An 18,705-nucleotide genomic window follows, 5' to 3' on the forward strand; every position below is an offset into this window, starting at 1 on the left:
AGCATAGAGATAGAATAAAGCCTTAGGAGTCTTTTCATAAGGATATTTTTTTTTTAATTCCCACCGGAGCAAAACCCCGCACAAAAACTAGCAGGTATATAAAATAATAGATGCCAAGTAAGTTATTAAATTTCACCGTTTAATTGTGCAATTGGCACATTGTGTGCTCAAAACAAAGACTTCAACGACATAACCTCAATAAGATCTGACAAGCGTCTTCTCAAAGATCTGTGTCGATCCTCAATCAAGTAGGCGTAAGTGGGCCACTCATTAGTCCACGCCCTAAAGTGGGACAAGCGTTAAGGGATATCGATACTATCAATATATTACTTTGTTGCATTAAGCCTTTAATTGCTAAGTAGTGAAGGCGATTGAATGTGTTCAATTAAAGATAGAAAGTAATAGGAAATGAATTTTCTTGAAAAAAAAAAGGGATACACTAACAATCTAATACAGAGCCAATTTACTGAATGAATGGAGAATGATTTTCAAGACCTCATTTTATTAGGCATAATTATTGGCTCTTCTAAAATCCCTTTCATTTTGATACTTCATGCAATAGTCTGTCTAATGGGGGTCCCGAAATGCGCCCGATAAAAGTCAATCAAGGAAACGCTTATAAACTTGTGATTTTTCTTTAAGGCGATGGGCTAGCAACATGTTACCATTTGAATCTCAATTCCATAAGTATGCAATACATCTAAATGTGACCTTTTACATAATTATATGTATTAATTGTTTTACATATATATTTGTAGTTATAGTAGTATATTTTGTGTTAGATGTTAAATCTCTCTTACGACCAAAAATTAATAATTGGGCTAAGTTTAATGCCTTAGCACTTAAAAGTATAATCTGTGCCAAATTGGAATTAGGCCAAGGTGATTCCACCCTGTCTGGACTAAGCGCTTTAGAAGGCCAATGTTTTACAGAAATAAATAACCATAAACAGATCGGATTTTCATATTTTTGGCGTGTAACACGTTCTTAATTATTTATCCACGTTCTTTAAAGTTCCGATAAACGCCCATATTTTAGTATAATTTAGTAGCGCGCTATTTACTTGACTTCAAAATTGTCTACAGCACCCAGAAACAAGAGGTTGCATGAAGCAAAAGAAGTATAAATGAATCGTGGTAAGTAGAAAGAAAAGTTTCTGCCTACCCCTCCGGCTTGATTTTCTGAATGAATGGATAAAAATCGTCAAGCTTGTAGAATTAACGTTGGATGGAAAGCTGATTCCGGGCCTTTCCCTAGGGATGAACAAAACGAAATCGGTCATCCGATATGTATATCCGTTAAGTAAGTACATTGGAAATGCCGCATGTTTCCCGGCACTATAAAATAGGACCATTCCATCTCATTCCTAAAAGTCAATAATCTTTTTCCATGGAAGTCGTAAAAAGCACATGGATCTTTTCAAGATTACTTACATGCTGATCCGATAGCGAAGTCCCGTAAAGTATAAAGACGCATTTTATGTACGAGTACATTTGTATGTATTCGAAAAGCGAGAAACAATAATATTAACTTACAAAGTGGACAGAAGTTAAGAGTGAATAAAACAATAAAACGGCATGTTCTTTTGTTATTCAGACATACGCAGGAAGCCTATATAAGCGATTGTAAAGCCGTGCTGTTACAAGCAATCACGAATAATACTAATTTGAAGGTCAGGATATAGGAATAAGAAAGCGAATGAGTCAAACGAGGAAACATGTAGAGCGGATTGATAATAGGGTTGCCACAAGAAAAAATCAAATAATTAACATTATTTATTACCTACATGAAATCACGTCTCTTTCAACTTGCTAAGATTCTGATAAGTTTTTTAATAAGGGGCATAATGATAATTCGATTTAGTGTATGGTTTTTAAAGAGTAGAAAAGGAAAGGACTATGGATGTAATACTTAACACCTGGATGAACTAAGAAAATAAACACCAGGCAATGTTTTTTGAAGATTTTTTTAATTTATTAGCTGCAAACGTTGAGTCCAAACAGGAGTCACTTCGTGTAATCATCTAAGTAATACTCAAACCAAAATGAAAATAAAACGTGCACCCCTAGCATAGGTCCAGAGATGAGGACCAAAAAGACAAAGACCATAGAAGGACAATAGAATCTAAGAAATACAGCAACATAATCTAGAAGTTACAACCCTAAATAAAAATTCGCATACCCGGCGCCTCGGCTCGAACAATGAGTTATTGTTCGGTGAGTCAGTCAGTCAGTCGATATCGCTTTCGTATCATGTCGATCTGAATCGCATATCACTGTCGATTAGCATAAGAAAGTGCCGCCTACTCGTTACTGATGTAAACAAATGTGCGAGTATTAGCCAATCATTGTTATGCTCATAGGTTGTTGCTAGATGGCAGAAAAACAATATACCTACGCTGATATGAAAGTATTGCAATATATCAAGGATTGATTTACATTCTTCTCCCTAGGGAGAACGAGCCCGTGTGTTATGATTCTTCTTTTTACTTGTTTTCTTGTTTTTTTGTTTAGTTTTCTTGTTTACTGATAACCTTCAAAATAAAGGATTTCCAAGGCATTATTTGAGCTTGCGTGCACCATATTAGAATCAATCATGTTTACCAGACAGATTGATATCAAACGCCCTCTAAATCCAAATAAAAAAACGGTACGTGTTAAGACTTACCTGAATTTCTCTCCTTGGTGGCGGCGGCCTCATAACCTGGGTGACCGGCGCGGGCATTCTCAGCGGAGGGGGCGCCACTGACCTGTGCCCTGGCACGGCCGGGGGCAAGGTCGGCCTGGGCCCGTGGAGCACCGTGACAGACGGCACTAACGGAGGTGGTCGCCGCTCCATCGCGCGTTCAACAATCGCGAGGTGTTCGGAAGGGCGTATCAGCCGCGGCGGTGGTTGTCGCTCCGGGGCCGGCACTAGAGGGGGCCCAGATACGCCCGTCCGGGGCCGCGGCTCGGGCGGGCGCGCGGTGTGACGCGGCGGGGGCGCGGGCCCGCGACGCGCCCTCGCGTCTGACTCGTCTGCCATCGGTGCGCGCCAATCTGGTGGCAAAGATAAGGCCGTATTAGTGACGGTTTCCTTAAAATCAGTATTGCTTTAAGAGTAATATACTAGCGAAAAGTGGTAAGGTTATATCCACTTTTGAACAGCGATTAACATAGTCACCAACAGGCTGGATATGCGGGCTTTTTTCCGATTATTTTCTACACGTTATTGTTAAAAAACAAACACGAATAAGTTCTTATTTCTTTAAATAACTTAACCCTTAAATTACAGCGTCGTGATTCGAAAAACATATGACCATGGCCCGTTCTCTAAAAACAAAACGTACAAATGTAAAAAGTGACTTGCCTTGATACTAGTGACTAACATTAACATTGGGCACCAAAACCATCACCCAACACCATTGAATATGTTTTTTGTTCCATGGTACAATCATTAATTATGTTCTATTTAAATTATGGAACATTAAGTGTTAGTAGATGTAAGAATGGTTTATAAAACAAGAATCGAGGGCAGAGCCGCGGGCTAAACCAGGTTTATAACGCAGCGGAACATATGGCCAATTATCATAATAGCACAAATATTGAATGGCCCTTCTAAACAAATTATGTTGAAAAGGAAACAAGCAAGACCCCTTAAATAAATATAAAATATTGATAAGCACTTGAAGGTAACTAACTATAATGTGAATTTCACACGCAATGAATATACAGTTGATATTTTGATTGCTCTTTATCACGATAGCATGTGGATAGTACAATAATAATCAGTTGCTTTCAATTAATTCCCATAAGCTGATACCAATAAAATTGAATAATTCAATAAACAACGAATAAACTTTAGTAGATGCATGTTTTATTTGCAACGCCATCTTACCAAGAGTCGATGAACTAAAATGACAACAAGAGGAAGTGCAACTTTGCTCCGAAATGTGCTTGCTTACAGAAGCATAACCTGTAAGTGCGGATTCCGATTCTTTGAATTTTGGAGAATGATATTTTTTTCTCTTAACGTCATTCATACTAGTTAATTAAAAAACTTATGATGAACATTTAAGAATTATATAAAATTAAGATTAAATTTTTTTAAGGTAATTTAAATTGTATAAATTTGAAGTGATATTTTAAACATCCCTTCATATGTTATCACATAATGCTTCTTTTCTAGTTTATTAAATTACCAAGCAGTATTTTATGATCTGTAAATATTTTCAAGATCAAATGCAACCGGTAGCAATTACGCTGTCAAAATTTAAAGGTATAATTGATAGAAACAACACATAAGGAAGGATGCCTCTCCACAATTCATAGGGTATCCCTCCAGGCGAGCCGGTTCGACTGCTGTGGGAATTAATTACGTGCTAATTAAAACGTCCCGTCTTCGGACATGTTCCAACATTTTTTGTAGTTTGTCAAGAGTAGGGTTGTCTTTATATTTTAGTCGACAATAAAAAAACAGTTTTTATGGCTTTCCTTACCATGTAATTACTTATTTTTTAAGAGTAGATTTCTAAATATGTTGTTGAACATTTAACATATTTCAAACTTATTTCGTCCTAAACACTGTAACCATGAATAGCATCCTCTTTTGAAATTTAAAAATGCCGAACAAATACTGGTAAGCATGATGTTTCAAAAAATGTGTCATGTGCGGGAAGGCTTAAAATACATAGTTCAATATTGACTCGCAAATAAAATGCAGATAAAAAAATACGCACCTCGATAACAAATTAAACCTTGGTAAGTTCAATAGCAAGACCACACAAAGAACAACGGCATACCGAATCACACAATCTCACTGCAGTTTACAACCTAATATAAATATGAAACATAATTAGTTATTTTGTAAATATCAAAGTTCACAAACACTAACACTCTTTGTAGAAGAATCTAAATAAAAAAGGATAATGTCTTAGCAAAACAAACATCCGTGTTGCACAGTTCGTGAATTGCCATGACAACAATGTGGATGCGTTTTTCCCTCCAAAACTTACGCATGCGCCTTCATCTTACAAACTTACACAGACACTTGAGTCATATGAATTTGACACTTATTCTGTTGACATCAGTTGTTATTCTAAAAGAGTGAAGGATATTGTCGGGGTTGCGTGCCATGCTCCACGCGAAGGTTTCAGTGATAGCCTGCAGTAGCAATTTTCCCGTTGTTAAGTAGGGGAGACGGGGAGAAGTAAGGGTATCTCAATTTCAATCTTGGAATAACTTTGTGATTATGCCAAAATTGCCTGGAGAAGGGAGAATGTTCCATTGTTTTGGGGACAAAAATAATATAAGAGTAATATTAGATTAATATAACGTATTAATAACTTTCTGGATACATGAACAAAAGCAAAACCCATTTCTGTAATAACAATTATACTTTCCTTACATTAAATCAAAAAACAAAATATATAGGTATGTATTAATAGTATATAAGTGATTGATAAGATACTATGTTTTTCAGAATTCTCTGGGAGCAAGTAACCTACATTATATGTTTCAACTTGAATTTTCATATTTATTGCTTTAGCAATAGTAATCCGATTATTTAAATGAGATACTTAAATGTTAGGCCGTAGTGACACCGTCGCTTGAGGGTTAAAAATGCAAGCGTCAGCCCTGTTCCCGAGAGATAAAGATATCAGAGGATCTCAAACAGTCCCTTTGCATTTAAACGAAGGGTACGACACATCTAAATGAGACCATTAACCGGTGCTTCTATCCAAATATTCCTTTTGTAAACTTTTTGTTAAAGGTTTTAAAAAATAGTAACTGGCTGGAATACCCATGATTATAAGCATAATATTTTATATGGCGCTTAGAACGGCGCGCAAATGCAGTTTTAATATTCAAATCACGTGCAATGCGACAAGCCCAATTGTATAAATTTTATAAAAAAAACTAGGGTTTCTCATCGACCACCCCACGACATACGTGAGTTGAATTATGTATTTACGTCATAAGGGTTGAGGTATAGCGAGTAAAAAGCTAGATAATGAATACTAAAATAGTTTGACAAAAGACGGGTTCCATTCCTTCCTCCTAGTACAAAATAAAAAATTTATAGACTCCACTTATTAAGACTAACTTTAAGATTTTGTATTTTACAAAAAGGAGACTCACATACCTACATATTTGAAACCTGATGTTTGCAATTCTTTTAGAAAATAGTTACAAACTAAAAATTGGTAACATACAATTTTAACGCAGGAATATCAATAGTCCGTACTATAAATGAGATACATTGATTGCAACAAAGTACAATAAAAAAAAGTTTCTTCCAAAATTTTTGATATACTTAATCACTTTTCAAATAGGTAACTTAAAATCAAAAGCTACTGACAATTTCTAAGCGCAAAAGTACAAGAAGTTGGAGAGCGAATTACAGTGTAAGGTATTCTTTAACGACATCAATTTACAAAGGCCCATTAGGTAACTTGATGAATTTTGTTGGTACACCGTCGAATCGTGACATATGACGTGTCAACTGAACGCGTGAAACCAGCATTTCGCGGGAGAAATTGATGGTTTTCCGGATAAGCCTGCGACAAAGTGGCGACGTCGCGTGCATATTAACAGCACCGCCGACAGATGGCGCGATATGGGTCGCCGCGACCTCTCGCGTGTGTGGAGGGTTAACTGTTAAGGTGTATTTTCGATGACGTCATCCTCTTTAAGCATAACCATGGGATTATTTAAAGCCTTTACATATTTTTAATGGGAAAGATTGTAATAATCAGCGAGACCATAAAACTACTCTTAAAACGAACATTTGAACAGTAGGTAGGTAGGTACCTATAACCATTTTAAGTGTGTCTTTAACATAACTTCCCAAACGAGTGATAGGCTTTTTATTCACATATGTTGTATTTTCTCAATCTGATAAAAATGAAACATAATGAAAATAAAAACAAACACGCGTCAAAGTGCACCTTTTGGTACAAAATTTATTTTACACCAATTTTTAAAAACGCCTGTACTTATCATAACTCAAAAAGCCTTTCACTCGCTTCTGCTCGTCCTATATTTTTGTGGAATGACTTTTTCCTTGGATGCCAATTAGTTCAGAGACATAAAAATTATAAATCAGGTCAACTTTAACCACTTTTGAGATATTAAACATAACGGATGTAAGTTAACAGGCTACCAATTAAGTATTTTACGATGACTGCTTTTTGGCAATATATGTTTATGCTTACAGAAGTCAACAAAAAACAAATTTCATGTTACTCGTTATTTTTCATCTCTGCGACAATTTAAATTAAGCCATCGGGCTTTCGAGTCTAACGAATACTGGTTATGCCTACCCCTCAGAGGATAAAAACGGGATATATTAGGTATATTCTTTGTCAATTTTAAGAAAATGTCACATACACATATAGTTAATTAATTAATTAATTATTAATATTATAATAAATCTGTAGAGAGGTCAATTCTGTACATGGAATAAATTTTCAAAATAACTATCAGGGGGTGATAAGTGATCGATACTGAAGCCAAAAATGCAATCAGTAAATTTTTTGTCTGTCTGTCTGTCTGTCTGTCTGTCTGTCTGTATGTTCTTTATAGAAACAAAAACTACTTGACGGATTTTAACGAAACTTGGTACAGTTATTCTTCATACTCCTGAGCAGGTTATAGTATACTTTTCATTACGCTACAATCACTAGGAGCAGAGCAGTGAAAGGAAATGTTGGGAAAACGGGAGAAGTTATTTGATTTTTTAAGCTTCCGTCGCGTGTGCAGCCTTAATGGTTAAAGATACAGCGAAACCATGTATAACGGAAATATTCTACATAAAATTATTAAAAGAATATCCCAAGACAGCATAAGTCTATCTTTTATGGTTGACTCACAATAACACGTGTAATTCCTAATAGCTTAGCAGTTCGGAGATTTCTGATTATATTTCTTTACTCTGATGTTTATAATACCAATAACACTCACACTCATTCGTAATTCTTAAAAAATTATATAAGTACCTATTCAATAAAAAAAGAATCATCGAAATCGGTATAGAAACACCAAATTTATACATGAAATAAAATAATACCCTAACAAGCCATCGCGCGTAAATACTGAATCATGCTATAAGGATTATTTTTGCGTAACGGTTGCCGCGCTCGACGCGGCTCGCGGCGGCAGGGTATAAAAGGGGCAGGAGGCGAGCGCAAGCTTCATGACCAAGGCAGCCAGGGGGAGACTTCACGAAGTTCTCTCCTCCAGCCTCCCCCTGAGGACGAAGCTCGGGATCTACGGAACATACGTCAGATCCTGCCACACGTACGCGGCCACGGCGTGGTACGCATTCTGCTCTGAGACCAACAGGAGAAGACTCAGAGCCCAAGAGAACCAAAGTCTCAGAGCAGTCGTCGGAGCCCCGCGCTACGTGAGGAACTCGACGATCCTCAGGGACCTGAAGTGGGAGAACCTAGATATTCGAGAGGGCGGACGCGTCATCACACAGCCACCTGCGCGGCATTGCGCCGCTCCACGCCCGCCCTCCGGGCCGTCGGTTGAAACTCTCCCCTCGCTGCCTTGCAGCAGACGTCGTCGACCAGTGACGACGCCGCCGCCGATGGCAACTCCCAGTGTATGAAGACGTGAAGACCCAGGCCTACACGGCCGCCACATCGACCTGCCTACAGTCGTAGGCAGCGATGATGCCATTGAAGAGGGCCAAAAGCCCTGACCAATCTACTCCGACTCTCTAAGGGTAAAAGTATGGGAAGATCCGACGACGGCAAGATAGTATTGCACAGGCGTTTTAACTTTATTTTCATTTCTTTTTCTTTTGTAAGTTGTAGGTACATATTTCTGGTTATAATTCTATTAGAATATTTTTTTTTAGTTTAAATAGGCACTTAGATTTATCTATACTAATATTATAAAACTGAAGAGTTTGTTTGTTTGAATGTGCTAATCTCAAGAACTACTGGTTCGATTTGAAGATTATTGTGTTGAATAGACCATTTATCGAGGAAGGCTTTAGGCTATAAAACGTCTAGGTGCAACTATAAGGAGCGAAGAAATAATGGAAAATGTGAAAAAAACGGGGAAGGAGCATCCTTGAGGGCTTCAATGATGCCCAAAATAACTATTCCACGCGGACGAAGTCGCAGGCACAGCTAGTAGTTAATATTTCATTGGCGTCAAAAATGTCCGGATAAGATCAACATACACCGCACAGCTCATACGAAAAATAAAGCCGCTTTCTCGAAACGGAGATAAAATCCCGTCGTAAAAGGATAACATATCAAGCGCTTTCTTCACTGACACAACCAAATTGCTTGTGGTGAAATTGTTTTATACATAAGAGATAAAAAATGTCAAGTCTTAAGAGGAAAAGTTGGTATAACGTTTTAAAATTAGGACTTCAACGACAAAATCACAATAAGTAAATTTGATAACTTATGTATCTACTTACTTTCCCTTATGTCGTGTTTCGTAGTTTATTTATATGTGACGTCAATAAGTGATACCTTGTATCCAATTTTGAAAATAAATCTATTCTATTATTGTTTTAGTGTAAGAACACAATATTTATTACACATGTAGGCAATGTGCATTCATTCAAGACTTAAATTTAAGAAATCCATATTTGTAATTTAACGTCCGGTGAAAATGTTACAGTGCAGTTTGTTCCGCTGCTTCTCGGTATGCGCTTTGGAAACGGTAGTAAATATAATAAGAATTGTGTTATGTGTCATCAAAAAGTGATAACTTGCATCCAATTTTGCAAAATAAATATATTCTATTCTAATACACATCACAGTAATCTCGAAAAATGGGTTTCTAAAACCAGATATTCGAGATGGTGACAGGTAACTGATATTTTTTGTCACTGTATCTGTTCCATTAATAAGCCATAGAATATTGTTAAAATTGGCTCTGTGTACTAGCTAAGGGATAAAGACGTGATATAAGTGGTTAACCAATATAAAAAGAATAGGCCTTTATCTCTTTCCCACGGATGTCTTAAAAGGCGACTAAGGGCTTATATTTAGGATTCTTATTAGAAAGTAAAAGTGTACTATTATAATAGTAATAGTGATACTATTTGAATCCCAATTCTATCATTAAGCCTATCAGCTGAACGTGGCCTATCAGATTTTCAAGACGGCTGGCTGCCTACCCCGCAATGGATATAGACGTGATCATATATATTAATGAATGTGCGTGTATGTGACATTAGGCTCCCTAGGTAAAATATTGGCGACCTAAACGTCCTTAAAACATAATCAATGGTTTATAGACATTGAGTAACAGAAACACTTCTTAATATTATAAAAGATTTTAAATCATGGTGTTTGTGCCCAAGCAACCGATATCACTTAAGACATTGATTTATCAATTAAAATCGATATTATGAAACTTGCATCATTAGTTATTGTTGGTTATAGTGTTAAAAATAAAAATTGTTGGGTTCTGCAAAAGTTGCGGTGAGCAAATGGTGAGCAAATGGAGCACTTTGTGTAAAAACCTGACCCAATCCTTGGATTCAAGTACTCGGGCTCCTCCCCATAGAAGTAACGAGTATGTAACTGAGACTAAATGTCATGAGGGTGACGGAGAGTTCTTCGGTTGAAGACTGAAACCTAGCTCGTCTTTATCTTTTACGGGGAGCACAGAGTCAATAGATGTATGTCGAAGACCACATTAACATTGAGATTCATAGAGTTACAGCTCATCGTCAAAAAGAAGAATCTTAACTTTTATAACTTCCAAGCTAGCAACGTTTCTTCGTGTTTAAGGTCATCGTCATTCCCCAAAATTAGGGTGTAATTGCACTTCGAATTTAACTAGTAAGAAGTCGCGGGCATAACCTAGTGACAGATATATACTTTTGCAGATATTGATACTGTAAATGAACAGAAAGTAAAACTTTGCCAGACACAGATTAAGTTCACGTCTGCCACCAAGATGAGATGCAGGGTTGACACGTAAAATATAATTTAGATATGATTTTAAATGCCTTGTAGTTACAACACTTAAGAATAGGATACTCCATCTCTTTTCATTGAATATAGCAGAAGGTGACTAAGATTTAGTCCTACCTATGTGATCCAACCTTAAAATTATATAACTATCCCTTTTTTTATTTGGTGTTTTTTAGAAGAGAAAGTAAAAAAAACATAGATTTCCACCAAAACTTTATAGTACTATGAAACATAATCGTTATTTTGAAACTGGAAACAGACAATCCTGAATGCAACAATGTAAGATACAATACAAGTAGTTCATTGTAATTGTGTTACTAGTACAGACATCTTTGCAATTGAGTTCCTACGAGTAGCAATTAAGAATATAATAAAACGTTATTAAAAAGTGAATACAAAGTTGCCCTTGTGGTAAAGTTCATTATTTTTTTTTTATTCCTTACAATTTTTGTTGTCTATGGTTTCCGGCACTTCAAAATAGGACCAGTATTCAAAAACAGGTGGTATTTCCAATAGATGTGGTTATAGGCGACAAAGGGAAAAGGTACATCTAGTGCTGATTTTATCATGATCCAATATGGGTTAGGTTCCCCTGCAAAGGTTAGGGAGTTCAGTCGGAAGTCGCTTTCTTAAACATGCCTCCAGTATCATGACTAAACTGCACCCCGGCTCCTATCCAGAGAGGTGATGATGTAACCGGGATAGGCCAGGAGAAAGAGTTTAATTATGATGAAAGATGTCGCTTAATTATATTTTTCTCAATTTTTTTAAATTTTATAGTTTTGTGTTTATTAATATAAAAAGTGTGGCCTAAATGGTGTCGTTTTATTTTAAGAGCACGCTTTTAACGGTTTTATGTTTATAATTTAAAATTCATTAATTCATTCATATAGTCACGTCTATATCCCTTACGGGCTAGACAGAGTCAACAGTTTTAAATAGACTGATAAGCCACGTTCAGCAACTATCCTACTACTATTATAAAGGCGAAAGTTTGTATGGATGTTTGTTACTCTTTCACGCAAAAACTACTGAACCGATTACCATGAAATTTGGTATGTAGGTAGCTGAAGACCCAGAATAACACATAGGCTACTTTTTATCCCAGAGTTCCCGCGGGATTGATAGGGTTTCCATGCGGACGAAGTCGCGGGCGGCCTCTAGTAATATTATATTTACGAAGGTATCACCCCTATGCATCGTCCGAGTTTCACCGAGTGCTAACAAATGAACCGGGATGAGAGTGGTTGATTTATTCATTCAAATCCGATACACGCCGATTCCGGTCACGTCGCAGCCGTACACGACTTTTAACACGACCTTAGAAGTCTGCTTACTATTTTATATGGAATAGGTTTATTAATGTGCCGTGTGGTTCCCGGCACCGTTACAAAAAAGAATATGACCACTCCATCTCTTTCCCATGGATATCGTAACAGGCGACTAAGGGATAGGCTTATAAACTTAGGATTCCTCTTTTAGGCGACGGGCTAGCAACCTGTCACTATTTGAATCTCAATTCTATCATTAAGCCAAATAGCTGAACGTGGCCATTCAGTCTTTTCAAGACTGTTGGCTCTGTCTACCCCGCAAGGGATATAGACGTGACCATATGTATGTACGTATTTATAAATGCGAAAGGGTCTTTGTTTATACGCATTGCCTACATTTTTAGAAGCAATTAACATTTATTGTAGACTTCCAAGCTGTGTGACTATTGGTTACGTCTTCCCCGTAAGAAATGAAGACGAAACATTTATTTATTCAATTTTTATTGCCTTAATGATGTACAATAAGTGTACATAAAGTATGTGTTTTTCAACATTTTAATAATTATTTTGGAAAAATAAATCCTTATTCTATTGTATTTTCATCTATAAACTCTTTATTCTGTAACAAACGATTGCAGTCATCAAATCGCTGCACTTTCGCCTCTGCGAACAAGTTGCAAGGAATTCGACGCCCTAGGCATTCTAGCTTTGCAATTGCAGGTGAAGATTGCTATTGCAACAGCTGGAAGTTGAGAACTATTTTATTTCACTAAAGTTATTTTTTTTTTTATTTTTTTTTTAAGATAATATTTTTTTTTTGTTTATACGGCCTTTTATTTCATCTGAATCTTAAATCAATCACTTTGCCTTGCAGTAGCCATGTATACATGACTTTTGAGTCTTCTCTGTTTACCCCATAAATGAAAAATAAGCGACCTTTTTTTTTGTGTGTGTGTATGTATACTCTTTATATCATCTCCTTCTTCAAAAAGGTCTGCTGCAATAAGTGGAATACGAACCTTGATACGACATCTTATTCTATTTTTCCTTTTTATAATTTTGATACCGACGGAAAGCCCTGATAAGACATATGCCAAATTCAGTAATTAATCTTCGTGGTCCTTTAATTCAAATTTTGTTCAACAAAGTACTAAATCATAGAACCACTCCATCTGTTTCCCATGGATGTCGTAAAAGACGAGTAAGGGTTAGGCAAATAAACTTGGGATTCTTCTTGTAGGCGATGGGCTAGCAAGCTGTCACTATTTGAATCTTAATGCTATTAAAAAGCCATACAGCTAAACGTGGCCTTTCAGGTATTTCAAGACTGTTGGCACTGTCTACCCTGCAAGAGATATAGATAGAATTAATAATGTGTATGTAGGTACGTATTTTAGTCTTATTCCAAAAAAGTCAATATTTCCAAAGACATTACTTTTCAAAATGCTAACGGCGGTTCCTGGCCATAATTTAAAGGTGAGAACGCATTTACCGAGTGCAATCTGTTGCACAAAGTGCAGTCACGAGCGCATAATTTGCTAGTTTCGGCATCGCGTAGACATTCGTACTTGTGGCAAATTGTTTTGACAGGCCGCGTCGATCATGACTATAATTATCTAAGACTTGGCTATAAAATGCATTTACAAATTTCTCAGTTAACAAATATACAAGGAGTACACTCGCCTTATACTAGAGGGCGCCCTGCACGTGTTCTACGAAAAATCCCTATAATTTCCATTCCCTTGGGAATTTTGGGGAAATCTTCTCTTAGTGCAACCCTAGACCCAGCGGCTGCTGTGCTTTGTCTGTCAGTATGTCAGTCAGACACTCGGTAACGGAAATGTTTTATATATATAGATTTGTTTCGTTTGGATTGTTTGAAAGGTGGATTCAACATTGGAACGAGAACCAAATCTAGGACGTTCTGGTGCAAAAGTAAGGTCAAAAGTACCCTAACCGACAAGCTTGCATGACAAAATCTTAGGACAAAATTGATGACGCGAAAGAAGTATGCAGGGATCGTAGAAAGAAAGAGGAAGTGTCATGTAAAAATTTGAAGAGATATTTCTTATTATGTATCAGCATATTTGACAATTCGCATGAAATTTTCAAGAATTATTAAAGACTATTACAATTAATTCATTACACTTATTACCATTGCAAATCTGCTCGTAGTTTAATTACATTACTTTGTTATCCTTTCAACAGAAACAACCCTCTATTAATAGATGCATTCATTTTGCAATAGGGATGTCCCACGAGGCGTTTTGGAAAAGCCCATTTGTTACTCCGAAGGTTCTTCCTACTAAGTTCGATAAACATTGGTCTGTGGTTAAGAGATGTTGCGACTTGGCCATATTGACCATAGATAATGGCGTGGCGATTTGCAAAATAGAACTAAAGGGTCACTGAATACATTATGTAGTCTAGAAGAGCTGTTAGAGAGCAAACGCTAGAGAAGCGCACTCCTTCCATAATTCGACTATAACCGAAAGGTTGGTAGAGCCATGGCCGGTTGTGGGATGATACCCATCATAATTGGACTTTGGCAAATATTTAATTAATCAAATTAATGACATTCATTGCAAATTCCAAGGGAATATAATATGTTTTCAGGATATAGTTGCATTTTATCCCTCACTATATGTAAGCTTATTTCATACATACATATAGTCACGTCTATATCCCTTGGGGGGTCGACAGAGCCAACAGTCTTGAAAAGACTGAAACGTTCAGCTGTTTCGCTTAACGATAAATTGAGATTTTTATAGACAGGTTGCTAACCCATCGCCTAAACAAAGAATCGCAAGTTAGTAAGCATATCCCTTAGTCGCCTTTTACGACATCCATGGGAAAGAGATTCGTGGTTCTATTCTTCTTTGTTTTGGCGCATAGGAACTATATTTAAAGAATGGAGTACATTATGGTACTTTTTACACTAGCGAAAGCTACTATAATTTCATAACTTTCTCTTTAAATTCAGCCAATAGCTAATTTCAAGAGACCAATCAACCAAACTCATTTTATGAATGCGGATGAAGCGAAAGAAGTATACAGAGATCGTGGCAAGTAGAAAGACGTCTCTACCCGTCCGAGAAAAAGGCGTGATTTTATGTGTGTATGTTATTTTCAATTTACTATGTTGGGATCGGGATATCAACTGTGGCAGCCCTAAAAATGAATCTGCCTTTAATACTGTAACTAAAAATCACCCTTTACTAACTAAGGTGATTACGAACGGACAAAGGGAATCCTGTTTCCCCTCTGTTAATGAAGGGTTGCGCATTTGTAGTCTGATGAATTGTTTTTGCATGCAAATAAGACTGTTTCATTCAATTATGAATTTGTTACATGATTAAACTAGCTGCCGCCCGCGACTTCGTCCGCCGTAAAATGAAATCTGAAAATGTCAATAATGCGACTTGATGTTATGTCCCCTTAAAAAGGAAATTTTATCTCTTAAGGAAGAAATTTTTAAACCTCATTAAAAACAAGCAACAGATTTTGCACGACGAGAGTACAAACAAACATACAGACAGTCAGCAAAAATGTTTATATCCTTGTTTTGTGTATTTTCTCTATATAAAGTTCTCTTTTTCTAAGTTTAAACAAAAGATAGCAAAAAAGTACAAAAAGCTGTTAGCATTATTTTTTGATGTTAAAATGCAATCGATGAAGCAAATAGCCATTTTTCAGGTCAGGTGAGTATAACACTGTAAAACTTAAATGATCATCATAGGTAGGTCATATAACAGAAAAGATGATTTTCCATGCATATAATATCAAGGAAACTATGACTATGAACCGTATGAGTTATTAGGGTGACCTCACGTTCGCAGCTCCGCGGATAATTTCTAACACTAATGCATTAGATTGAGTTATTTGATACAGAATAATTTGTAATTTCTTCCGGATAAATACATTCTTACACAATAAAATTAGAAAAGCTCTTATGTAACATGAATACTTACATACACATATATCACGTCTTTATCTCGTACGGGGTAGACAGAGCCGTTAAAAATATCGAAATCCTATTCACTTAACTGCCTTTTATGATATCCATGGAATACAAACGGATAGAATGGCTTCATTCACTGGCCGACATAACTATGTATCTCTCAATAATAATGCCGACTCGATGTTATGTCATCATTATTATCTCTTATAGAGGGGGGAAGAATTTTTTTAAAAGGATAGAATGGCGGGGTAGACAGAGCCAACAGTCTTAAAAAGACTGACAGGTACACAGACACGCTTGTTTGATTATGGGAAAATAAAGCTTGAAAAGGAGAACATATCTATTGGACGAAAGCGGTATCAGAAATAATACTACCTACTAATCTCTGCATAGTTACTATACAAACTTAAATATCTTGGGTATTTTCAGCAATCCAATGGCCCATCTACTCTTGGCAATTTCTCTCCGGTTCAAAGTGCCTCAATCAGATCATCTGCTAATGACTGGCTCATTATATGGGCGTTCTACTCTTATGGCTTCATTACTGGCCATCATAACTATCAGTAGCTTGGATCGATGACATGATTTCAACCTTAAACTGAAGCGAGTAAGAGTTAAAATATACGCCTAAATGACATTGGCAGCGAGATAAAAATCTTCGAAGTTGAATGCTTGAATAGAGCTTTCTGCTGTTTATTTTTCAATCGTGACTTTTTGGATCCATAGTTTGGGTGTTTGATATATGGATTCTGGATGATTTCTCAAGAAGACTAAAGATATTAAATTAATAAATAAATATATACGGGACAGATTACATTGATTGAGTTAGCCTCGAAGTAAGTTCGTGACTTGTGTCAGTAAAACTGGTGACAATGTTTGGTCGCTACAATATCTTCATGTTTTTTTTCCTTCGCAGTACGAAAATTGTATACAAATGTATGGTACTCGTACCATCAACTCGGGGAAAAATCTAAACATATATATTTTTTAGTTTACCGCTAACAAAACAATTTAGACATTGATTAATTTAAAACTGGCGTTTATAGGTGACAGAAGGCCTTGGTTCTTACACACACATAAATATCATGTTTTTATTAATTACGGGATAGACAGAGTCAGTAGTAACACAAGAAGAAGTTCAGGTAAATTCTTTGTCTTCTTTCAACAATTAGAGTGACTGAAGCTGAGGAACACACTGTACATATATATATAACGTATGTTTACGGGGTCGATTAATCGAATAGCACAATATCCGAAGGGTACCATTTGACAAGGTACTTGGCATTAAGAGATAGTGACAGGTTAAGCTAGTCCATAGCTTAAAAAATATTCTTTAATTATATATAATTTTTTATAATTGTTTATGTATAAGGTTTTGGCTCTCCCCAAGAATATCTGTATCGCATAAAGACGACAAAAGACGATTTGCGCCATAACTTACGCTAATCCGTTGCATCTTATTAAATCTCGTATCGTATGACGTTTTTACTGCACTTACGGGGGTGGGGGATTTATGAGAGTGTGGGCAAAACTTAGCCGTAAAATAACGAGGGTACAGATATGGACTTGGCGGCTGTTCGCGTATCCTGTTCATGTGTGGACGAAAAAATTTCGCGCGAAAAAGCGTAGCGGTAGGCACTGGGGCTAAGAATTCTTGCTTACTTATAAATCTGAAAGTTTGTTACTCTTTCAAGGACTGACAAAATTTTGAATGAATATAGCTAATTATTTGACTTTGTTATTTCTCTAGACTCAAGAGGAACCCGTATAACCGTGATTTGAAACTAGAACGACTTGGGGATGTCTTAATGGACTCGAGAAGTGAATTCCAGAGCCTAACAGCCACAAAAGCGAAAGAATAGGAGGCAAAACCTGTATGGTGAAAAGGGGTAGCAAGTTAACCTTAATTGGTATGCATTTAAGAAATGTTTATTTTATCAAAGTTCGCATTTAATACATGACACACAAGGAGCATCTCTGTGTCCTCCTTATTCTGTGACATTGTTCAGGCGATAACAGACGTATAATAGAGCCATTTTTCCTTCAGCACCGTGATAGCTGGCTTCGGAGATACGTCTTGAAATACTGGGTGTCATACAAAATTGATGATTGCAGTTATGTACGCGATGACGGTCAAATGATTTGTAGCTTCATAATGTATATTTTATACAGTCTGGCGCTGAGTTTGATATGGAATTATAATACAATGGTAATATAAATATCTCTTTGTGGTCTTTATTTTGTGTTAAGTATATTGATTTGAGATTAAATCTTTAAGCTTTCATTTTGGTTGGTTAATGAAAGAAACTGTTCTTTACCCGTGCCTGGGCACAATCTATGCAATAATGAAATGGTTATCGTTTTATTACCAATTATATTTTTATGAATAAAATATTGTTAGGTATATTACCAAAATGAAGACAATAGGACATGTTTCATAGGTCATATTATAATTATGATAACGTTGATTCTGTTGCTTTTCTAATAAGCAACTTTTATAATAATAACACAATATCACCTTGATTGAATCAATTTCA

At 36.4% G+C, this 18,705-nt stretch overlaps 1 protein-coding gene across 4 annotated transcripts in view; it reads right to left on the reverse strand.

Moving 5' to 3' along the window:
* LOC106134502 (rho GTPase-activating protein 21) overlaps positions 1-18,705 on the reverse strand; it is a 335,912-nt gene that overhangs the window by 249,988 nt on the left and 67,219 nt on the right. For 3 of the 4 annotated variants that reach the window (XM_013334565.2, XM_060944387.1, XM_060944385.1), the window contains exon 2: positions 2,668-3,038. In XM_013334565.2, coding sequence (XP_013190019.1) covers positions 2,668-3,038 — 371 coding nt within the window. The remainder of the gene's footprint in view (positions 1-2,667; positions 3,039-18,705) is intronic. The other variant, XM_060944386.1, reaches the window with a different exon arrangement.

This window comes from Amyelois transitella, chromosome 5 (genome assembly GCF_032362555.1).
Source record: "Amyelois transitella isolate CPQ chromosome 5, ilAmyTran1.1, whole genome shotgun sequence".
In the NCBI taxonomy this organism is placed as follows: domain Eukaryota; kingdom Metazoa; phylum Arthropoda; class Insecta; order Lepidoptera; family Pyralidae; genus Amyelois; species Amyelois transitella.